A 24,765-nucleotide genomic window follows, 5' to 3' on the forward strand; every position below is an offset into this window, starting at 1 on the left:
GGCTGATTCCAGTTTTTTGCTCTTATAAATAAAGCTGCTATGAATATTTGTGTACAGGGTTTTGTGTGGACAGAACTTTTCCTTTCTCTGGGATAAATGCCCAGGAGTGCAATCCCTAGATTGAGCGGTAGTTGTATGTTTGACCTTTTTTTTTGAAACTGCCCAACTCTTTTCCAGAATGGCTGTACTACTCCACACTCACACCGCCAGTGTATCTAGTGAATCCACACCCTCACCCGTGTTTGGTGGTGTCACTGTTTTTTGTTTTTGCCATTCTGATAGGTGTGCAGTGATCTCTCACTGTGGTTTTAATTTGCATTTCTCTGATGGCTAATAATGTTGAACATCTCATGAGCTTGTGAGTCTGTAGGTACTCTTTTCACGTCTTATAAATAGGGGCTTTCACAGAGCAAGGATTTTGCATCTTCAGCTCAGGTCTGAAAACTTTTTTTTTTTTTTTTAAGAGAGAGAGAGAGCACGAACAGGAGGAGGGGCAGAGGGAGAGGGAGGAGCAGACTCCCCATTGAGCAGGGAGCCCGATATGGGGTTGCATCCCAGGACTCTGGGATCATGACCTAAGCCAAATGCAGATGCTTAACCGACTGAGCCATCCAGGCACCCCTGAAAACTCTCCTATGCCCTAGATCCTGAAGATTTTCTCCAGTGTTTTTTTCTAGAGCTTTCTGATTTTACATTTTACATTCAAGCCTGCCTCACATTTTGAGTTAATTTTTGTCTACATAAGGTGTGAGGTTGAGGCTGACCTTTATTTTTTGTACCTATGCATGTCAGTTGCTGAAAAAGTTACATACTCCCTCCACTGAACTGCCTTTGAACCTTTGTTCACAATCAGTTGGGTATATTCGTGTGGGTCTAATTCTGTTTTTTAAGAAAATTCTTTTGATCCGTGTGTCTGTTCCTCTGTGAATACAACACAGTCTTGATTACTGTAGCTGTGTAATCCATTTTCAAATCAGGTAGACTGATTTGATTCTTTCCATTTTATTATCCTTTTTCAAAACTGAGTTATTCCAGTTCTTTTACCTTTCTATATAAATTTTAGAATAGTCTTGTCTCTGCTCATAAAAAGTCTTGCTGGGATTTTGATAGGAACTGACTTGAGCCTGCGTGTCAGTCTGGAGAGAATGGACATCTTTACTAAGGTCAGTTTTCCAATCTGTGGACACAATGTCTCCTTCTTCATTTAGACTTTCTTTGAGTTCTTCCATTAGTGCTTTGCACTTTTCAGCAAATAGGTCCTGTACAGGTTTCATTAGATTTATACCTAAGTATTTCAATACTGTTGAGTGATTGTAAATGGCATTGTATTTTAAGCTTTGGTTTCCAGTTGTTCATTGCTAGTTATAAAAGTAGAATTGACTTTTGTATGTTGAACTTGTATCATGTGACTTTGATGAATTTATTAGTTCTAGGAATTTTTTTTTGTAGATTTCTTGGAATTTTCTACATAAACAATCATGTCATCTGCAAAAAAGGGACAGTTTTATTTCTTCCTTTCCTATCCATATGTCTTTCATTTCCTTTCTTGCTTTATCACACTGGCTGGAACTTCCAGTACTGTGTTGAATGAAAATGATAAGAGAGGCATCATTGTCTTGTTCCCAAACTTAAGGAGGAAGTATTTCAGTTTTTTGCCATTAAGTGTAATATCAGCTGTAGATGTTTTGTAGATGCTCCTCATCAAGTTGAGAAACTTTCCCTCTATTTCTGTGTTCTGAGAGATTTTATCACGTGTAGGTTTTGACTTTTGTCGAAAGCTTTTTCTACATCAGTTGGTGTGATCATGTGACTTTCCTCCTTTACTGTGTTACCGTGGTGGATCCCATCGGTACATCCTTGGAACCCTTGGCCATGGTATATAGTTCTTTTTATGTTGTAGAGTCTGTTTGCTAATATTTTTGTGAAGGATTCTGCCTCTATATCCAAGAGGGATGTTGCTCTGTAGTTTTCTGTTTTGTGCTGTCTTTGGTTTTGGTGTCAGGGTAACACGTAGATTCCTAAAATTAGTTAGGAAGTCTTCCCTTCCCTTCTATTTTCTGGAAGAGGTTGTATAGAATTGGCATTGATTCTTTTTTAAACATTATGTAGAATTCTTCAGTGAAACCATCAGGGCCTGGAGACTTCTTTTTTGGGAGTTTTAAAATTACAAATTCAGTCTACTTAATAGAGTGCTATACAAATGATCTCTTTCATATTTGGCAAATTGTGGTAGTTTGTGCTTTTTGAGGAATTTGTCCATTTTATCTAGGTTATCAAGTTTATCTGAGTATCACGCTTATTCACAGAATTCCCTTTTTATCCATTTGGTATCCACAAGGTCTGTAGTGATATCCCTGCTTCTTGCCTGATACTGCTAATGCATGTCTTCTCTCATTTTTCCTTTCTCAATATTTGTAGAGATTCTAAAGATCAATTTATTTATTTTCTGGAAGAACAAGATTTTTCCTTTCATTGACTATATTATTTTTCTCTTCCAACTTTATTGATTGCTTTCCTTTTCCTTATTATCTCCTTCCTTCTGCTTGCTTTGAGTTTATGATGCTTTTCTTTCACTAGGTTCTTGAAGTAGGAGCTTAGATTATTGCTTTGTGGCTCTCTTGTCTAATATAAGCCTTTAGTGCTCTACATTTCCCTCTGAGCACTGTGTTAGCTACACCCCACAAATTCTGAGATGCTGTATTTTCATTGTCATTCATTCAGTGTTTGTTGTTGTTGTTGCTACCCTTGATATTTCGTCTTTAAACACATGGGTTACTTAGTGGTATGCTGATTCATTCCAAGTGTTTGGAGATTTTCCTGTTACCTTTCTGTTATTGACGTCCAGTTTGATTTTATTCTAGGCAGAGAACACACTCTGTATGATTTCAGTTCTTACTAAGGTTTGTGTTCTGGCCTGGGAGATGGTCTCTCTTGGTGTGGCATTCTGGATCCCGGCAGGAAGTAGAAATTACACAGGTTAAACAAGAGAAGGTTAAAACAAGAAGTAATACCTTTGTAGAGAGTGACTATAAGATGTAAGGAAACTTTATAAGGTACTTTAGGATTGAGAAGAAGGACAAACTTGGAAGAGGTTCCTACCTCATTGGAGAGGCTATGGCCTGACTCTCGAACAGCAGAGAAACTGGCTGGTTTAGCCAGACTGGAGCTTGCCTGGAGTTACTGGGTGAATGATAGGCCACATTCCAGAGTGTAGGCAGTCAGCAGGTGATGGACAATAGGAGACATGGGTCTACGCTGGGAATCTGGGCACCAGTGGGGACAAAGGCCTTTGGAACTAATGGGCTGCATGGGTGGGAGGTGGAGTGGTTGTCTGTGGATGCCCACCGCAGCCACAGGTGGGCTGTGCCTAGGGTGCAGAAGGCGCTGCACAGCCGTGTGACTCTCCGGCCACAGGCGGGCTATACGCAGTCCGCACAGGAGCTTCGGTTTCCGTGTGTGCGGCTGCAGACAGCTTAGTGTCAGGCTGAGGTTGCAGGATTGCAGGGGGAGTGTATCTGGGGACTTTGGCAGGGGTAGGCTCCAGCAGATGTCCTTGCACCCACACCACTGACCCTCTCCTTGGCCCCTGCTGAAAATTGCAGGAAGCCTCTCCTTCCTGGAATGTCCCTTACCATTGTGCCCTCTTTAAAATCTTAAAGGAATTGCACTGTTTATCCTATAGCATATGTTGAAGGGTGCATTTGGCTCTGACAGGCAATAAATTAATAACTGACATGGCCTGCCCCTGTGGCCACTCAGCTTCCATGTACATATTGGGACTTCCTTAACACAATGAAACAACTCCGTATTTCTGCCTAACAAGATACATCTTTCCTTCCTACAATTGAAGAAGTTTTAACTCTTTCAAAATGAGAACAAACAGTTGTTATATCCGTCATGGGCTATATTAATTACTACTCAAATTCAGTCAAGGCCTTCCTGAATATTCTCTTCCCTAAAGACCAAGTTGTAAAATTAACCTCCAATAACTCATGCATAAAATCTAAAAGTATGAAGAAGGAGAAAGAAGTAGAGGATGATTAGTATATGTAAACAGACCCATCGGTACAGTATGCATAGAGATCACACATAAAGCTATTCTAGTCCTCATTTCTGCAGTTTGCCATGAAGTTGTGGTTCATTCCAGAGTTTCCTTGCCCTCAGGGCAGGACCTCAGCCTGCTCTGGGTTCTTTACCCTTGGATTATATAGTATTCCCTGGAAAAGTTCGAGTATTTACTTTTTTCTCCATCACTCTAGTATGTGGCCAAAGGTCCCTCTGGGGGGAAGGCTTAGAAGGAAGATCGACAGTGTGTCTTTGTGGCAATAGCAGGGGGTCCTCTTTCAGGAGACCTGGCACCTCTGTCATTCAGGGGCTTCTGGCCTGTGAACTGACTTAGGTCTGAGAACTGGATGAAAGGCCATGATTCTCCGTTTGGTGACTCGAGTCAGGTTGTTTGCTACCACACTTAGAGTGTTTCTTGCCATGTAGACCAAGCGATGTCCTAGTAGGCTGACTACCTTTTTGACTCTTTTTTTTTTTTTTAAAGATTTTATTTATTTGACAGAGAGAGAGAGAGCACAAGCAGGGGGAGTGGCAGGCAGAGGGAGAGGGAGAAACAGGCTCTCTGCTGAGCGGGGAGCCCAACACGGGGCTCCATCCCAGCACCCTGGGATCATGACCTGAGCCGAAGGCAGACACTTAACTGACTGAGCCACCCAGGTGCCCCTACCTTTTTCACTCTTAGGGACACCAGGATTAAGCAGCCACTGCTAAAGATCTCTGAGGCTCAAAGAGTTCTGATTACTGACACGTCCCTACTGCTGTGTGGTTGACATGCCTACTTTGTCTTTGACAATTAAGTGCTGCCACTTGGCCTCTGCAATGCTGGGATTCAGACATCACATTGAAATCAAGGAGCCTATCCCAAGGGTGGCATCCCCTACAGTCATACTTGGCCTGAATAAACAGCAACCACAAAGGTTTTCAGAGACGCAAATGGCCCCTCATTAATGTATTTCTCAATGTCCTTAGAATCTGTTTCCACATATATATTCCCCATGTTTCTATGACTATGTGTTAACAAAGGCCTCCAGTTTTTTTGGTGGATAAACTGTTTCCTCCTGGGTCACAGTGTATGCCTGTCCACCCAATCGTGCTGAGACTTGATTCTCATTAGGGGTCTTCTGGCAACAGGGGGTAGTTAGGGTGGGTTCAGAGAAGAAAGAGCATCCCCTTTCAAGGTGTCTTCCCCAAATGAGGGTATCACAGGGCTTTTAAGCTGGCAGAGACAGGTCTTGGACATTGGAGGGGAATCTGTTGCTGCTGCTAAGAGAGACTCAGGATGACCCAGACGTCAACATTGTCAATTTCTTGAGGTCCAATAAGATGTCCTTATTCCACGTTCCAAGGATCTCATTTTTTCCCCATTAATGACCTAATTTTTACATGAGAAACTTGGCAAGACTGTGAATTCAGCTGCCATTTTCATTCAGCAACTTACACCATTCCATTTTGTGTTTGATTTTCAGCAATGTCAGCCCTGCGGCTATGAGAAAGAAGAGATTCTTTTAGGGCTGTCATGGAGGCTGTCTGCTTCTTAGACCATGACTTGAGGTGGGAGTTAACAGACCTGAGCTTGTCATTTTCTCTCCGTAAGCACTCAAGGGCACTCAGAAACATTCGTCCCACACCACAGCCCTTGTAGTCATCATTACTGCCAACGCGGCAAGAGCAGAAGCTACTTGAGCTCCCAAGGCACATGCTGCAGTTGGCACTTTATCACAGTCAACCACAGATGATAGCTTGATTAATTGTGATGCCACTGCATGTCAGGGGTTACAAGCAACACATTTCTCATTGGCAAGGAGTTCCGCATCACACTCAAGTCCAGGGGCATGACCAAATCAGTCCCTAGATCCCATCTTTAGGGATCTGTGTCCCGGGACCACTCCTAGAATTCTGTAGTAGTCTGTGTCTAATCAGGAGACAGAAACCACAGTAGTTGACACTCTAGAAGTTTAACATAAGAATGATGAACTGTAATAAAAGACCAACTATAAGATATAAGGCAACTCTGTGTGGTACCCTAGGGTAGAGAGATTACCCAAGAAAGGGCATACTTGGAAGGGGTTCAGACCTCATTGGAGAAGCTGTGGTTTTGCCACGGAACAGCAGAGAAGTTGACTGGGTTAACCAGACTGGAGCTTGTCTGAAGTTGCTGGGTAAACAGTAGGTAAATACCCTGGAGTGCAGGCAGAAAGCAGGAAATGTGGGTGTGCACTGGGAGTTTGGACACCAGTAGGGACAGAGCTCTTCAGAGCTCATGGACTGTGTGGAGGGAAGTAGGTCTTGCTGAGGGAGCAGCCACTTTGTGTAGATCCCCCCAGCCACAGATAGGCTGTGCTCTGACTGCTGGGCCCCTAGTTTCTCTGTCAAGAAGGCTACAGACACACCATCTCTGGTCTTAGGCTGTACAGTTGCAGAGAGACCACCTTTGTGGCCTGTGGTTTAGGCAGACTCCATTGGTTATCCCCATACTGAGTATGCGGTTGCTCTCTGTATGACATCGTAGACATGTAGTTCATCAGAGTCCACTGATGTCATTATTTTACCATTGGGACTGAAGTGTAACAACTTTATCTCCACTTACCCTCCCCCATTTATGGTTATCTTATATATTTTACATGCATTTAGAACCATATCAGACAGTGTTGTTCAAACATCATTTTAAAAGTTCTAAGGGAAATTTAGAATTTACCTATATTTTTATAGGTATACAATATTACCTGTATTTACCTATATTTTTACTCTGTTACTCTTTTTCCTTCTTTTTTTTTTTTAAGATTTTATTTATTTATTTGACAGAGAGACAGTGAGAGAGGGAACACAAGCAGGGGGGGTGGGAGAGGGAGAAGAAGTCCTCCCTCCGAGCAGAGAGCCCGACGCTGGGCTCGATCCCAGGACCCTGGGACCACGACCCGAGCAGATGACAGACACCCAATTACTGAGTCACCCAGGCGCCCCCTCTTTTTCCTTCTTGATGTTCCAAGTTTCCTTCTTTTATTATTTTCTTTCTGTTTAGAGAACTTCCTTTAGCTATTCCTTTAGGGTAGGTCTGCTGGTGACAAATTCTCTTGGTTCTCTTTTATTTGAGAATGTTTTGATTTCCCCTTCATTCAAGGAGGATATTTTTTTCTGGATATAGAATTTGGGTTGACAGTTCTTTTATTTCAGCCCTTTCAAAATGTACCATTTTCTTCTGGCCTCCAAGTTTCTGATGAGAAATTTGCTATCATTAGAATGGTTTTTCCCCTTTAGGTAAGGTATCATTTCTTTCTCATTGTTTTCAAGATTTTTTTCTTTGTCTTTAGAGGTCAGAAGTTTGACTCTGGTGTATTTTGGTGAGGGTTTCTTTGGTTTTATCTTGTTTGGGGTTCACTAGCTTCCTGAGTCTGTAGGTTTTATGTCTTTTGCCAAATTGGAGTTTTCAGCCATTATTTAAGTACTGTTTGAGCTCGGTACCCTTTTACTTCTCCTGCCAGGACTCTGATGACATGAATGTTACACTTTTTGTTAGTCCCACAGGTTCCTGAGACTCTGTTCATTTTTTCAGCCTGTTTTCTCTCTGTAGTTCAGACTGGGAATTTCTTTTATTTTATTTTCAAATACATTGATTCTTTTTTCTGTCCCTTCCATCCTGCTCTTGAGCCCATCCATTAAGTTTTTAAAATTTTGGTTATAGCCTTTTTCAGTTCTAAAATTTCCATTTGGTTGTTCTTTTCTTTCTTTTCTTTTCTTTTTTTTTTTTTTTTGCTGAAACTTTCTATTTTTTAAATTTGTTTTAAGCATATTCATAAGTGTTCATTGAAACATTTTTATGATAGCTGCTCTAAAATCTTTGTCAGATAATTCCAACATTTCTTGCATCTTGGTGTTAGCATCTATGGATTTTCTTTTTTCAGTCAGTTTCTTCCTGTTTCTTGGGTATGGCAAATGAGTTTTGATTGAAATGTAGACTTTTTCGGTACTGTGTTATGAGAGCCTGGATTGATTAAACCTTCCATTTTAGCTGGCTTTCTTTGATACTGCTCAGCAGGAGAAGCAGGTAGATAGACGGCCAGGTTGCTCACTCCGTCTCAACCCCCAAGGAGGAGCTTCTCATTAGTCCTTGGGGAGGGTGGTAGTTTGGCTCCCCACTGGGCCATCACTGATATCTCCCTGGGAGATAGCAGTGCCTGGAAGACATAGGATGCCTTGTCATTACTCCCCACATGGCTTCCACTGCCACCGTGGACAGGGGTGGCCTCCTTGCTGTTAGGCAGTGTGAATGTCCTGACTTTCTCTGGGGCTTCCTCAGACACCACCCAGTAGGTGGGGAAAGTAAATAAACAAACTGTGGCCCACCCACATACTGGAATACAACCCAGCAATAACAAGGATGAACTAATGAAGCACGCAACAACCTGGATGCATCTCAGAGGCATTATGGTGAGTGAAAGAAGTCCGACTAGAAAAGTTACGTACTCTGCAGTTCATTTGTATCACATCTGGACAAGGCAAACCAACAGGGACAGAAATAGATCTGTGGTTACCCGGCTAGGGGAGGGGAAGGGGGTGATCAGAAGAGGTGTAGGGTAACTGGGAGGAGGAGGTATTCTTCTGTATATCCATTCTTATGGTGGCTACACTACTGTGTCTGCTTATCAAAATTCATAGAACCATATACTAAAAAGGTAAACAGTACCGTATGTAAATTGTAGCTTAATTGAAAAAACAAAGTTCAGTGCATCCTGGCACTGCCAAAAGATGGAGAAGTTGGAGGAGTACCATCGCTTGTCAGCCAAAGCATCATCTTTGTGGGTCCTAATTGACATGCCTTTAACAAGTAGAGCCCACAGGCCCCTGTAGTGTGGATCCGTGCATTGCATTCAGTGCACACAAGGTGCATATGTACAAAGAATGCCTACCCATATGCGGCATTCCCAGAGTGGGCAGTTGAATAGGTAGGGGTTAACTCTTGTAATCTTCTGAATTCCATCAATATTTGGGACCCTCTGTCCTACTCTGCTTTGAATTCAGCACCACATCTGTTTGCAGTTTTCCTGCCTAATTAGTATAATCATAGATAACAATAACCATCTCCAATACCGTATTCTGAATTATGTTATTTCATACCGTAAACACACAAATCTGTTTATAGCCTGCCAAGCGATCATGAATTATGGTGTTATGTACCATTTTATTTTATGTGTCCTGAGCTGCAAGAGGTCATGATAAGCCTCCAGCATGGCCAGGCCTGTGGCGCGGAGAACTGGTGTTGGGATGCACAACAGCTAGCAAAGGGGACCTTCAAACTCATGTTCTGTGGATAAAGGGAGGTGGTCCTGGAGGACGGTTCTCCCCTTTGGGTTATCCCCATCTCTTGGCCAAAAAGAGAGCTCTAAGCTGTGCTTTCTCCATCTGCCATAGAGGAGAGTAATAGTGACAGTGGTGATAGGGACAGGCCTCTTGTCATCTAACTGGGAAGAGTACCTCTATAGCTACAATTGTAGGTCACTTGGTACCTAGACATTTTTCTCCCTGCTTTGCAGTTGAGGAAACAAAGGTCCAGGGAAACAGACTTTCCCTGAAAGAATCACAAAATATAGTTGGGCAGGTTGGTATCTGTGAATGAATTTCCTTTTCATTTAGTGTATCATGTCTCAAGCATGCCGAACACATTCCCACCTCAGGGCCTTGGCCCTGATACCCCTGTGGCTCACTCCATCACTAGCTTCCTGTGTTTGTTTAGACATCCTGACCCATCCCATTTAAAATGGCAACCCTCCCTCCTTGCCTGCCTCCTCCCACACCCCCCCACCTCACTCCTACCCTTCCTTACCATGCTCTGTTTTTTTTCCATGACACTTATTTTCTGATGCATTATATAATTTATTTAAAAACAAAGCTCTCTCACCTGTCTGTGTACTGGTGTATCATAAGGGAAACCAGCACATGAAATAGCACCTGACGCGGAGTACATGCTCCATAAACATTCGAATGGATGAAAAAATGTATTTTCAATATGTGAAAGCTAAATTGGATTCCTCTATTTAATGTCATCCTGAGCAGTGCTAATAATGTACATTCTACCACTTCTTGTTTGAAATATTTTACTAAATAAACTGAGTGCTTTGTTAATGTGAACGCCCCCATCATTTTGGCACAGCATCCAGCTGATGAGACCGAGTATGGCAGAACCTACAGTATTTTCTAAGCCAGGTGGAGTGGGATATCCATGCTGCCAACTCTCTCGGCCAGTGAGAGCTCTCCTATGTGTCCTGTGGCCTCTCTCCTAGCTGTTTCTTTTGCATTCTAACAAACAGTGTTGATCTCAAATGGATGTCAAAAAGCATGCGAGTACTTGAGCTGGATTGCCTTAAGAACCGGTGGAAGATAATCTTGCTATGGGTTAAAATGCTAATTTTAGCTATCGAGGCCCTTCAGAGAAGTGGGCGAGAAAACAGAGGGCAAGGATCAGACACAGAGGCCATGGTCAAAGCTAAGTTAGCCTGGAGGGTGACCAATGGTGGGAGAAGGGAAGCTGAAGAAACTCTTTGTCAAGACCTTTCAATATTTGAAGAAAACAGAAAGTTCAATGCCACTGCCAGAGGACCTCATCAATTCTGACCCCTTTCAATGCTGGTGCAGTTGTCTGTCCCAGCAGTGGATCCTGGGAAAAGTGGGTTATCGTGGAGTCACAGCCTATGAGGGATATGGTAAGGCAAAAATCACCACTGGTCAAAATTACCCTTCAAATTCCTCAGGTAGGCACCATGTTGCTATCATACTATTCAGTTAGCTCTTGCTACCTAACAACCCCAAACATAGTGGCTTAAAATGACAGCCATTTGTTGAGCTTATGATGCTGAGGGTCAGTATCTTAGGCTGGCCTCAGTCTAGTGGGTCTTGTCTTGGCTGGGCTCACTCAGGTGTCTGTGGGCAGCAGCCAGCTCTGCTGGGCACTGGCTGGACTAAGGTGGCCTCGCCAGGAAGGCTTGTCTTGGCTCCACGCGGTCTCTCGTCCTCCAGGCGGCTAGCTGGGGCTTGTTCTCATGGCTGAGGCAGAGCAGAAGCATACGGAGTTCTTGAGTGCTAGGCTCGGAACCAGCTCACAGTTATTAATGCCACCCTGTCACCCAGAGTCGAGGGGTAGAGAAAAAGTCCCCTGATCTTAATGGGAAGAGCAGCAAAGTCCCCTTGCAAAGGCTGTGGAAACAGGGAGGTGTGAGGGATTGAGGCCGGTTTTTGCAACCTGCTAACAGTATTTCTCAGTACCTCAAACTCAGTCAGTTTTTCCTTTGGTGTTAAAGCTTATCTCATTTCTTTGTTTGATCACCACATGCAGCAGGGGACTTGTCTAGTCGATGCACGGTGCATGAAAAATACCGCTAGCACTGGGATTATGCTCAGCAGTGAGGTGCTCATGGCATGAGAACCAAGTGGGCTTCAAGTCCGCTCATTTTACCCTGCTGTTTGCTTCTGGAATTGACTAGGGGCATTGCCAAGAGATTGAAATGATTATTTTCATTTTTGCTCAACCTCCCCACATGTTGTGGCTCTGTTGTATAAACCTTTGGGGTTTCTGAGAGATGAGAGACTGGAGCAGCACGGCTTGGTCCATGTCAAGTGAGGAGTCTCTTTACACTGGAGTTTCATGGACACGAGTCTCACCTGCCCCTCACGCCTGACTGTGTGGGGACATAGGAGCTGGGGGTGTCCTCTGCTTTCATTGGGACCTGATTACGGTTGACTTCTTTCTTGGGGGGGGACAGGGTGGGCAGTCACTGGATGGGTCACTGAATCTGCCATGGGGCTGACATAGCTCCTCATCCAAGTTAGGCCATTTCTTTATCTTCTCCAACACTGCACTGATTCAACAGTTAATTTATTGAATACCTACTATGTGCTGGGCCATGTTTGGGACACTGGGCCATCTGGGCCAATGGTTAATAATACACAGCCAGTAAATGTAATGATTCTGGGAGAGTTTCATGGCATGAAGAAACAGAGCTCACTCTGCCGCTTGGGCACACATAGAACAGAGCGCTCCTTTCCTTTGCCTGTGGTTGACTGGCTCTTCTCTAAAGCCCTATTCCTGGTTAGCGGGAGGCGAGAAGAAAAGTTAACATGTATTTATTGACTCTTTTGAGCTGGTACTTTAGGCCAGGCACACTTACAATCCATGTAACTCTCACACCACCCTATGGGGGAGGTATTACTGTTTCCCTGTTTTACAGTGAGGAAACTGAGTCACAAGGAGGTTGTGCAGGTCATGTGAGGTCACAGCACAAATAAGTGCAGGGTGGGATTTGGACCCTGCCTTCCAAGCCCACTCTCTAACCACTCTGCAGAGCAAATTAAAATAAATGTCCAGTTCCTTTGCATCCCCTCATCTGATATCTTTTTGCCCCTCCTCCACCCACAGCATCTCCAAGATGGCATCTGTCAGTCTACTCAGCCTGTTCGGGGGTTTTGTTACAGAGCTGTTCTTCCTACCAGGTGCTCCCCTTCCCAGCACCATGTGAGCCCCAAGCCAGACCCTGTCCAGCCTCCAGGAAGATCTGTGACAGCTCAGGATGGCTCAGCCCCAGGGTCCTCCCTCTGCCCAGCCTTGCCTTACTCTGGCCACTTCCTTGCAGAGGGCTTCAACAGAGAGACGGGGGACAGCCTGGTGTTGCCCAGGCTTACACCTTCTCTTGTCCTGCTTGCCTTCCTCTTCTGGGCCCATGCCCTCCTCACCGTCTTCCAGGGCCAGGAATTGGAGCATTTTCTTCTGTTTCCCATATGAGTGTCCTGGGGCTGCTGTAACCAAGTCCTCCTGGGACACTGGGAGGTTTAAAACAATGGCAGTGTGGTCTCCCATGGTCCAGAGGCTAGAAGTCTGAAATCCAGGTGTGAGCAGGGCTGGGCTCGCTTTGCCGGCTCTTGGGAGGCACCTTCCCGACTCCTGGACTCTTGCCGCTTCTGGAGGCTCCAGGTGCCCCTTGGCTTGTGGCTGCACCCCTCTGTCTCTGCCTAGTCGCATGGGCTTCACGTTGGCTGTCCGTGTGTGCCTCTGCATCCTCCCTCTTCTTACACAGACACAGGTCACTGGACTTAGGGCCCACTCACCTCCAGGTGCAGGTCCTCTTGTCTTGGAGCCCGAAACGTCAAATGAAGATAGAAGGTAATTGTAAAAAACCTTTTGCCCTCAACAGCAGTATCTGCTCTCAAGATTATTGTCTTACCAGAAATCCTGTTGTGCAAGCGGGAAGCTGAAGCTTACTTACCTTGTTTCTCTGTCTTCCTTCTTCAGGAGGGAGCACGCTTCCCGGCAGCTTGCCTTGGGAGAGCAAGTCTCTCCCTCCCTCAGCATCGCCCTCCCCTGGACCCGCAGCAGCACCTTCTGAAGCCCCTGTAAAGCGCCGGGGCTGCTGACTAGCACACGGCAGGCACTAAATATGGCTCACCTGTGCCGCTACCGACCTGAGAGATTCTCCTCTCTTTAGGCTGATAGGCATAGACGCCTTAGGCTGGCCAAAGCGAAACTGATTAACTTGGAAAAGGAAAAAAGAGAGAAATGTCAGTAACTGTTAGCGGATTGTTCCCCTTTTGCACTTATGCTGTGATAAGAGCCTGTGGGGAGTATCTCTCTTATCCTCCATGTTGATCCCCATTTTACAAATGAGAATCCTAAAGTGAGAGGAACTTGCTGCAGCCAGACAGTGGGTAAGTGGCAGAACTGGAATTTGAGCCAGGAAAATAGGTCTTTCTTCAGCCGGGGACCCCGGGCCCCAGGGATAGCTGACCAGAGATGCCACCTGGCAAACGTGCGGCCTTCAGCAGAGGGACAGAGCTCCCTCAGAACCAGTTCTGGCCTGGCTCTCCTCCTTCCTGCTCTGGGAGCCGTGGCTACTCCCTTGGGGACACAGGGCAGAGGGAAGAAGATCTGATTTATCTGGAGGGCCTAGCTGAAGTTGTCCCAGGTCAAGATCTTAAATTAGAGGTACGTTCCCCAAAGCATGGGACCATACCGCTTGGTTGTGCAAGATCATCTGAGGGCCCCACAGATACACGTTTAAAAAGACTGTTACATATTTTAATAATAGTTCGAAGAAGAAATACTCTTTTTTCTCCAGTTATTACAAGAATGTATTTATTTAATTTACTCTGATAGGCAAAACATGGCATCATGTATACACCTTGGATTTCTTGGCTGATAAGGGTAAACGTCTTTTCACGTGTCTTTTTAAACACTGTTCTTCTGATTTTTTAAATTTTAAAAATGAATAGACTTAGTTTTTTTTAGAGCATTGTTAGGTTTATGGAGAAATGAAGGGAGAATATAGAGAGCTCCCGCATAGCACTCACCCCCAGCCTCCTGTCCACTTTGGCCTCCGTTTAACGTCTTGCATTAGTGTGGGATGTTGTTATAGTTGACGAGCCAGTATTAATGTGTCATTATTAACTGAAGTTCAGAGTTGACATTAGGATCACTCTTGGTGTTCTGCATCCTGTGGGTTTGACAAATGTATAATGATACATATGTGCTGTCACAGCTTGGTGGCTCATCTTGTTCTAGCACTGGATGATACTCCGTTGTCTGCATAGACTGCAGTTTATCCATTCACCTGCTGAAGGACATTTCGGTTGCTTCCAAGTTTTAGCAATTATGATGAAAGCTGCTATAAATATCCGTGGGCAGGTTTTTGTGTGAGTGTAAGGTTTTGGCTTGTTGGGTAATGATATAGCACTCCCCCTACCCCGTACCTTTTTTTTTCCTACCTTTTGAAAGTTGTAAGATACACATAACATACAGTTTATCATTTCAACCATTTTTAAGTGTGCAGTTTAATGGCACTGAGTACATTCACATTGTTGTGCACACAGCTCCCCTTTAAAGTAACCATATTCCGGGGCGCCTGGGTGGCTCAGTTGGTTAAGCGACTGCCTTTGGCTCAGGTCATGATCCTGGAGTCCCAGGATCGAGTCCCGCATCGGGCTCCCTGCTCGGCAGGGAGTCTGCTTCTCCCTCTGACCCTCCTCCCTCTCATGCTCTCTGTCTCTCATTCTCTCTCTCTCAAATAAATAAAATAAAATCTTTAAATAAAAAAAAAAAAATAAATGAAAAAAAATAAAGTAACCATATTCCACGGGCCCCTGGCTGGCTCAGTTGGAAGAGCATGCAGCTCTTGATCTCAGGGTCATGAGTTCAAGCCCCACGTTGGGTGTAGCGATTACTCAAATAAATAAACTTAAAAAAAAGAGAGAGAGAGAGAGAAACTTAAAAAAAAAAAGTAACCATATTCCAGCAAACCCCAGTTACCCAGAGGTGGGGAGGAAGTAAGGGCCTGAGGGGTCCCCACATGGCACAGCAGGTGACACACTGTGGCTTGGGAAACTTTTCGCTAAAACAGTGGACTTAGCACCAGGTTCTTCCTGAAAAGTTCAATGTGTTTAACATGTTGGGTACATTTCTCCATAGCTTTCTCTTTCAGGGCCCCAAACATGCATTTTTTAGAACCTGTTTGTGGCATTTCCATGCTCTTTCTTTGCCCAGGCCCCGTTATGGGTTGTTTTTGAAAAAAGGGATCTTTGGAAATAGTCACTTTCTTACAACTTTCTGCCGCCTCTCCCTTTAAAGCTGCACATTCACAACAAAGAGTATTACGAGCTTGGGGGGCTCAGAGGAGGTGGGGGGTTGCACATGTGGCAGAATGGAGGCGGTGAGGGGTTCTTCAAGCTCTCTGCGTGGTAGACCCTCAGGACGGCAAGGAGGCGAGCACCTGGCAATGAGTCTTGCCAACCAGGTGGTCTTCCCAGAGCCTTCGCTGACATGCCTGCCTTTGCCACCTTGTGCCTCAGTTTCCCCATTAGTCCAGTGGGGATAATAGGACCTGCTACCGCCTTGATTCAGAGTGAGAAAAATTAGTGGCGGCCCTTTGAGGTTTCCCTGAGAAAAGTGCCATCTCCCTGGAGGAAGGTGTTAGTTGGCTCATTATCTTGCCGGCAGGGATCAGCTGCCCCTAAAGGGTGTCGATATTACTGTGGTCACAGAACAGGCTGCAGAGAGAGCAAAATAATCATCATGGCAGGTTTGTCAGAGATGTAGCACTCTTTTTCTGGAATTTCTATCTTGAAGCCCCGTGCTTCCCTGAGGCAGTCTGGGCTGCTTTTCTCCTTCCCCCAAGGGTGGGCTGATTTCAAGGGGCATATGGTGCTCAGCCCTCAGCTCCCCATGCAGGACCCCTAGGGCCCAACTGGAATTTTCCTGGTCCCTCCAAGGCCCCTCTCTGGGGCTCTGGTATTCACTCTGGAGCATGGGAACCCCAGAGGCTTCCTCCATCCTGCTTGCCTGGACACGCACAGTGGGCTGTTTTTGCTCTGCCCTGGGCCCTCACCTGATTGCCCCAGGGAGTGGGGTCCAGGTCACACCTCCACCCAACTCCCCCTGAAGCCAACTTGGGAAGGCTTCCTCCTTTTCCTCCCACCTCTCCTTCTTCCCACCTCCTCCTAACTCAGGGACCATCATAACTGAGGACTGGGAAATGGATTTCCTCCTTAGGGTTTAGGCTCTGGAATCCGGAAGACTTTACTCTTTTTCTGCCACAACAGCTCCAGCAAAGCCCTGCCTACCCATCTCCCCCTGCATTTGTAGGAGCCAGCTTCGGGCAGCACTGCGGGCCTGACAGCGCTGTGGGACCCCCGGAGCTGCCCGGTGTGTGCGCTTGCCCAGCGGCTCAGCCAGCATCTCACTGCTCTCAGGAGGACCCTCGGTGCGGGACAGCGTCCTCACTATGTGGGGTTGCTGAGATAATGTGTTCTCTATGGTCTCTGTATTCCCCCTCGGAGTCAAGCTCTACCTGCCCCGTGACACACACCTTGTAGCTTCCCTCACCTCGTCTTTCTCTCTCCCTTATGAGTGTTTCCTAGGGTCACGTCCCAAATAGAATCCTTGTGATGACATCTCTTTTTGGGGGACCCAACACGAGACAGCCTCTCTTCTCAGGAGCAATGAATGGGGCCTGCTGACTGATGGGGGAAGAGACGGGGTGGGAGGGAAGAGAGGGTGGAGGAGGATTCACTAGTTAATAGTTCAAAATACCGAGGCATATCTTTGGAAACCCAAATAAGTGGAGCGCTTACTCCATGCCTGGCGCCGCGCTCCATATTCTCACAGACTGTTTCAGGAGATCTCCCTGTAGCTCTGCCCAAGTGACCTGTTCTCAGAGCTGAGGGATCTGGGTCTCAGGGATACCCACCAGCAAGCCAAGTGAGCAGGGACAGGAACTCAGTCCGATGGTTCCACTGGGAAGCATCTCAAAATTCTTCGGCTAGTAGGAGGGACGCAGTGCCTTGAGGTAAGCCATTGTTTTTCCTTGACGTCAGCTCTGAGGAATTCCAGTACCTTCTTCTGATCTCTAAAGATTTTTGTCTTTAAATCTTCCCTTAAAAAAATTATAACCTGTCAAATGTTTTGAGGCAGCTGGCATGGTGGCATGAGATCTGTAATGTTAAATAGGTCTATGAGGAACAGAGAATGGGAGAGTTGGTTTCAGGATTAAAAAAAAAAAAGACTGGCTTGTGGCATTTGCTGATTTCTGTGGTGTGAATAGCCCCACCATGGCCAGTCCCAGGCTATGAACATGACATCACTGAACCCAAAGTCGGGACGATACCAGGATATGGAGTGCTGCACCATCATATGGCATTTCCATCATGCCGAGGCAGTCAACAAAAACAACCCTTAGAGTACTGATAGTGGTAAGATGAAATAAAATGATTAGCAAGTGATGAGCTTTAAGTATTTAGTACCTTTTTTATTGAGGTAAAATTCACATAACATCAAACTCACCATTTTAACTATTTTAAAGTGGACATCTTGGCAGCGTTCAGGTACCCTGATAATGTGGTACCACTCTGCCAGAACATTCTCGTCACTGCAAGAGGAAGCCCTGTGCCCCATCAGGTGGCCCCCCGTGTTCTCCCTCTCCACCCCTCACAACCGTTGTAACCTGCTTTCCGTGCCTGTGGACTTGCCTCATCTGGGTTTTTCATATAAATGGAATCACACAGGCTGTGACCTCTTTGGTCTGGCTTCTTTCACTCAGCATCGTGTGTTCAAGGTTTGTCCTGTGGTAGCGGGTGTCAGCTTTGCTCTCGTTATGGCTGGAGAATATCCCATTGTGTGGATGGCCTGCATCTTGTTTATCCATTCATCCGCCAGTGGACATTTGGGTTGTTCCCACCTTGTGGCTGTGTTGAATTGTGCTGCTGTAAACATTCATGTACCAGTTTTTATATGAATTCCTATTTTCAGTTCTTTGGGGTGTATACCTAGAAGTTGAATTGCTGGGTTGCATCATAGTTCTATGACTGACTTTCTGAGGAGCCTCCAAAATGTTCACCATCTTGTATTCCCATAAGCAGTGCTCATTCATCATTTCCAGCTTGTTGTTGTTATTGCTAAAGACATGCTGGTGTGAATTCATATCTCATTGTGTTTTTGATTTACATTTTTCTAATGACTGATGGTATCGAGCATCTTTGCCTGTGCTTTTGGCTCTTTGTAGATCTCCCTTGGGGAGCTTATTTTTTAGTTGAGTTGGTTGTCTTTATTGAGTTGTGAGAATTCTTTATGTATTCTGGACATATCAGATACATGATTTGCAAATACTTTCTCCCATTCTGTGAGTTGTCTTTTCACTTTTTTTTTTTTATTATGTTCAGTTAGCCAACATATAGTACATCTTGGTGTCCTTTGATGCACAAAAGTTTAATTTTGGTAAAAAAATTTTTTTTTAATTGGTATAAGGGTGCCTGGGTGGCTCATTCAGTTAAGTGTCTGCCTTCAGCTCACGTCATGATCCCAGGGTGCTGGATTGGAGTCCTGCATCGGGCTCCTTGCTCAGTGGGGAGTCTGCTTCCCCCTCTCCCTCTGCCTGCCACTCCCCCTGCTTATGCTTTCTCTCCCTCTGTCAAATAAATAAAATCTTTTAAAAAAAATAAAAAGTTGATATAAAATCAGATTTAAAAAGTTAGTATAAAATTACATAAAACGTGATTAAAAATTTTTTTTAATTGCTTGTGCTTTTGATGTCATATCTAAGAATTCATTGCCAAATCCAAGGTCATGAAGATTTACTCCTACATTTTCTTCTAAGAGTTTTGTAGTTTTAGCTCTTACATTTAGATCTTTGGTCAATTTAGAGTTAATTTTCGTATATGAAGTGAGATAGGGAGTTCAACTTCATTCTTTTGCACGTGAATATCCAGTTGTATACCTTTGTTTTTAATATAACTTATAAGTTTATATAATTTAACTCTTAATTATGGCCATGTTTAACAACTGGCTTGCAAAATTCCTGAAAATCAGCTCTCATGAGCCAGCGTGAACTGATGTGAGCCGTTAGGAGCCGGTTCTCGCATGCCAGTACTTCTACCTTACGCAGCTTGCTGCAAAAACCTGCAGTATGTATTGTTTTTCTGAAGGAGCTGAGCTGGGGGATGATCAAAGTGTGCTTATGGAGCTCCTAGGGGATGGGTGTCTGAGCAAGAAACATCTGGAGACCCTGTTCCTTTAACCACGGCCCGTCCTGCCTCTTCCCATTGTATTTTTTTTTTTTAAGATTTTATTTATTATTTGACAGAGAGAGACACAGAGGGAACACAAGCAGGGGGAGTGGGAGAGGGAGAAGCAGGCTCCCTACTGAGCAGGGGGCCTGACGCGGGGCTCGATCCCAGGACCCTGGGATCATGACCCGAGCCGAAGGCAGACGCTTAACGACTGAACCACCCAGGCGCCCACCCCCCCCCCCCCTTTGTATTTGGCTTTCTCTCCCATGGTTTGAAGAACATGGCTGGGTCTCTCTTGCTGTCTTGCCTCATATTTGCCCAGCTCTTCCCTCTGGCTGAGAGGGAACTGATTGTGTCCCGGTTGGATCTGGAGGGGTTTTGGAAGCCCCACCTTTGAGCAGAGACCCAAGCCTGATCCTGAGGTTGAGGAAGTGCTCCTTATCCTGGTTGGGTAACCAGATAAAGTACAGCCTGCCATTACATTTGGATTTCAGGTAAATAATACATAATTTTAGTGTAATCATGACCTGTGCAAGATTGGGATATACTTATACTGAAGAATTATGTATCGTTTATCTGAAATTCATTTAGCAGGGAGTCTTCTATTTTCATTTGCTGAATCTGTTAGACTTCCCTTCAGGTCAGTTTTCTTCCTTGTTGCCTCCATCCAATAGCAGAGGCTAAGAACTCCAGAGTGAAAAAGGTCCTAGGGAGGTGCTGATTCTCTTCCCCTTTTATAGATCTGGAAACCGAGTCCCAGCATGGAATCACTGTGGACTTTGAGGACCTTGCTAAGCTACGTGACTTTTCTTTTTCATGAAGGCAGCACATTTTCTAAGTGTCCCCTCTGCACAGGGCACTGTGCTGGGTGTTGAGGGATGACAGTAACAAGCGTACCGTGTGTAGAGGGCAAGCGTCAAGAGTTCCCTTAAGGCATGTGAAATAAGAGGCAGGATTCAGACAGACCTGGGTCCAGATCCTGCTTTGCCATGTATTAGCTGCATGTCAAGTCACTTCTCTCTGAGCCTCTGTCTCCCCTTTAATAATGTGGGGATAACTATTTCTACTGGGGGATTGTTACCAAGGCTCCAGTGGGGTGATGAAATGCCAGGTGGGGGCAGGGAAGGGATGCATGATGAGAGAAGAGAGGTGCCCCCAGTAAAGTTTGGTGTTGTCCACAGGTCGCCAGGCATCCTGAACCACCCAGATGATGCAGGATGGAGGTGCCAGAACTCACTCGTGCTTTCTCGCCCACCGGGGGCCAGCTGGCTCCAGCTCCTGGACACCCAGGAGCCCCAGGTGGGCAGGTCTCACCTCACCTGACCCTGGGCCCTGTCATTCTGCCACCGGAGCAGGGTCTGGCCTCTACCGTGTTCCTGAAGGCCCTGCCCATCCCATTGTACCACACAGTGCCTCCGGGGGGCCTCCAGCCACGTGCCCCCCTAGTGACACACAGCCTGGACGGGGGCAGTGTACCCTTTATTCTCAGCCCCCTGCTGCGGCCTGAAGGACCCGGCCCTACCCAGGCGGGGAAGCCAGCGGCCCCGGCACTCACCGTGAACATTGTGGGCACTCTGCCTGTCCTGTCGCCGGGCCTGGGGCCCACGCTGGGGAGCCCGGGCAAGGTACGGAATGCCGGCAAGTACCTTTGCCCACACTGTGGCCGGGATTGCCTGAAGCCCAGTGTTTTGGAGAAGCACATCCGGTCCCACACGGGTGAGAGGCCCTTTCCGTGTGCTACCTGTGGTGTCGCCTTTAAGACCCAGAGCAACCTGTATAAGCACAGACGCACCCAGACCCACCTCAACCACTCTCGGCTGTCCTCGGAGTCTGATGGCGGTGGGGGCAGCCTCCCGGAGGAGGGGGACAAGGCTGGAGAGAGCTCCAGAGCAGATGGCATGGGGGACAGCAGCAGCCAGAGGGTGGGTGGTGGGGCCCGATCGGAGAGACCCCTTTCTGTAGGCGCCCAGGGTGCTGGGCAGTGCCCAGCGCCTGCCATGCCCCTGTCTTCTATTGCCAAGACCCTGGCTCTGAAGTTGGAAGCTGTTCCCTGTCCAGGGTCCACATTTGGTGACAGAGAGACCCCCGTGGACTCTGCCCACACGGCCTCCCCTGGGCTTGCCCTGGCTGGCTCCCAGCCGAGGCGGAAGCTGCCAGAGCAGACGTCCCCGACTGCCGGCCGGCCGTGCTCCCTGCAGCAGCAGCCAGCGGCCACGTCCTCGGAGAAGCCCTGGGATGCCAAGGCCTTGGAGGGCCGGCTGCGGAAGTGTGAGAGCACCGACTCGGGCTACCTGTCCCGCTCCGACAGCGCAGAGCAGCCGCCAGCCCCCGGCAGCCCGCTGCACAGCCTGTCGGAGCACAGTGCCGAGTCTGAGGCGGGGGTGGCCCTGGGGCCTGGGGGGCCTAGCCTGCAGCTGGAGAAGCAGCAGCTGGAGGAGCGCATCGCCTGGCTCATCTCCCACAATCAGGCTGTGGTGGATGATTCCCAGCTGGACAATGTGCGGCCCCGCAAGACGGTCCTGTGCAAGCAAGGCAGCATCGACCTGCCCATGCCCTACACCTACAAGGACTCCTTCCACTTTGACATCCGGGCGCTGCAGCCAGGCCGGAGGAAACCCGCTGCCCTCAGCTCGGCCCGTTCCACCTTCACCCCCCCAGACAAGGCACGGCCACTCTTCTTTCACTCTGTCCCCGCTCAGCTCTCCACCACTGTGGCATGTGTGCCTGTCACCAGGAGCAACTCACTGCCCTTTGTCGAGGGCACCAGGACATGGCAGGAACCCCCGGGCCCCCGGGCCGCCTGCCCCAGGAGGCAGAAGCCTCTAAGCCCCAGGCCTGCCCCTGCCCGACTGGTGGATGTCCCCAGCGGCCACCCCCGGGCCCTGGTCAGACAGGCTGCCGTGGAGGACCTGCCATGCCCCCCCACTGGAGACAGCCTGGTGCCTGCAGAGGACTCGGATAGAAACAGAGCTGCTGCTGGGGAGGGGGCAGCCAGCAAGGGCAGAGCAGGCAGTAAGAAGTGCAGCCAGAGGAAGCTGAAGATGTTCTCCCAGGACAAGTGGCAGGTGTATGGGAATGAGACATTCAAGAGAATCTACCAGAAAATGAAAACCAGTTGCCACGGAGGGAAGAAGGCAAGGGAGATGACCCTGGGTAGTGGGACAGAGCTGGCCTTTCCTCTCCAGGAAGAGTTAGCAGGGAATGAGGGCACAGTCCCGTCCCAGGACAGGAGGACCCCTGTCCATGGGGACACAGCTGTGGGGGCCAAGCCAGGGCCTTGCCAAAGTCCACTGGCCCCGGAGGGCTTCTTGGTGATGGAGTCCCCCAAGCAGAGGGAGATGGTGGCCAGAGCAGGAGGCAGTGACCAGCCTAGGGTGAACAGGGCCACCTCGCCCCCCACCCTCAGCTGCAGAGAACCCCCCTGTGTGGGCAGCAAGAGCCCCCTGCTTTCTCCAAATGGGAGGCTGGAGCTGGGGTGTCAGCTGCCTCCAGCACCGGGTCCCCTCAGGGGAGGTGACCTAGAGGCTCCCAAGCTGATTTTGCCAGACCCTAAGATGGAAGAAGGCACCTGTGGTGGTGGGGACAAGAAGGAGACCTGTCAGTGGACCCAAACTGTGCCGAGGCGGCCCAGTGGTAGCTCTGGGGAGTCCCAGCCCTCAGAGGACAAGCTCCCCTCAGAGAGGAAGAAGCTGAAGGTGGAGAAGCTGAGCTGCCAGGAGCAATCAGAGCCTCTGGGAACAGAAAGAGAGGCCCCAGGTGGCCCCGTGCAGGCCACCTCCCCGCCATCTCAGAACCAGGACTGTGACCCTGGGGATAAGCCAGGGGAGCTGCATGAGAGTGCTGATGGCGTGGCCAGGGGCAGGGCTGGGCAGCCGGGCAGGCCCTTGGAGCTTTCCGGCGCCCCCTCTGCTGCTCCTTCTGTGGCCCTGAGGCAGGTGGGGCTGAGGGAAGAGATCTTGCCGTGTCCCAGAGCCGCGTCCCTTGGGCATCAGTCCCACCTGGCCACTCAGGCTCCTGGTGTCTTCGCTGCCCTGGCAGACACTGCCTTCCCCCCCAAGTACCTCCTCAGGTTGCCTCAGGAAGAGACCCACCCACCACCTCCCGTCGCCCTGGGGCCGGGACAAGGCCAGGACCCTGTCTGCAGGAGAAGCTGGCCCGAGGAACAGGCATCCTTTGTCGGGTCAGGGCTGGGGACCCTCCTGCCTCCCTGCCCGGCTTCAGGCTTGGCCCCCAGTGGGGCAGACAGCTTCCAGGAGGACCCCAGCTGCTCTAGGCCATGGGGCAGGAGAAAAGGGGTGCAGGGAGAGGAGAAAGGATACTCGGACACTGGCACCCCAGCGGCGGGGCAGTCCTGTGGCTCATCTGCCAGCAGCCCCAGGGAGACAGCCTCCTCCTTGCCCACCCCAACGTGTGCCACCTGGAAGAGTGGGCCCCCTGGCACCCGGCACCTCTGCACGGGCAGCACTGTGGTGGGGTCCAAGCCACCTGGGGGTGTCCTGAGTCCCTGTGCACTTAGCAGGGAGTTGGGACCTCCTGAGAATGCCCCGGAAGACCCTCCCTCGGGGCCTCTGGCCGGGCTCAGTTCCTGCCGCTCCTTCCTCACAGCCCCCACGCCCCCCGGCTGGCCGGAGCTGGCCTCGTGTACCCACTCAGAGACCCTGTGGAGCTTCAGGGCCCACGGCCCTTTCCCGTCATTGAGGGCCGAGCCCCGACTCACATGGTGTTGCTTGAGCCGAAGCCTGCCTCTGCCCACAGAGCAGAAGGAAAAGGCTGCTTCTGTGTACTTGGCACTGCACTTCCTTGGTGGCAGCGCCCAGGACAAGGGTCCAGACGCCCGGCCCGTGAGCAGGGCAGTGGTGGGAGGATGGACGAAGACAGGCCTGGGAGAAGGAGGGCAGGTCCAGACACCAAAGGTAAAATCCTCCTTTGCCTAGGGCCCCAGGGCTGGGGGAGTGTGCTTGGCACGCTCGTGATGATGGAGAGGGGGCGTGAAGCCACCCCGGGGCACACCTGCTCTTTGTGCTACAGCCTTCTCAGCCTGCTCCCGAGGGAAGTGGGGCTGCCACATACACGGCGGGTAGGATAAAGGCCAAAAAGGCAACACAAAACAAAATAATAAAAAATACATTTCAGAGGAAAGAATTATTGTACCAAGACCCTAGATGA

The 24,765-nt window shown here is 48.3% G+C and overlaps 1 protein-coding gene across 2 annotated transcripts in view; it reads left to right on the forward strand.

Moving 5' to 3' along the window:
* Positions 1-24,765, forward strand: part of ZNF831 (zinc finger protein 831) — a 109,386-nt gene that overhangs the window by 17,819 nt on the left and 66,802 nt on the right. For both annotated transcript variants that reach the window (XM_036094409.2, XM_078057340.1), the window contains exon 2: positions 20,781-24,512. In XM_036094409.2, the coding sequence (XP_035950302.1) occupies positions 20,817-24,512 (3,696 nt within the window). In that variant the 5' untranslated portion in view covers positions 20,781-20,816. The remainder of the gene's footprint in view (positions 1-20,780; positions 24,513-24,765) is intronic.

This window comes from Halichoerus grypus, chromosome 10, assembly GCF_964656455.1.
Source record: "Halichoerus grypus chromosome 10, mHalGry1.hap1.1, whole genome shotgun sequence".
In the NCBI taxonomy this organism is placed as follows: domain Eukaryota; kingdom Metazoa; phylum Chordata; class Mammalia; order Carnivora; family Phocidae; genus Halichoerus; species Halichoerus grypus.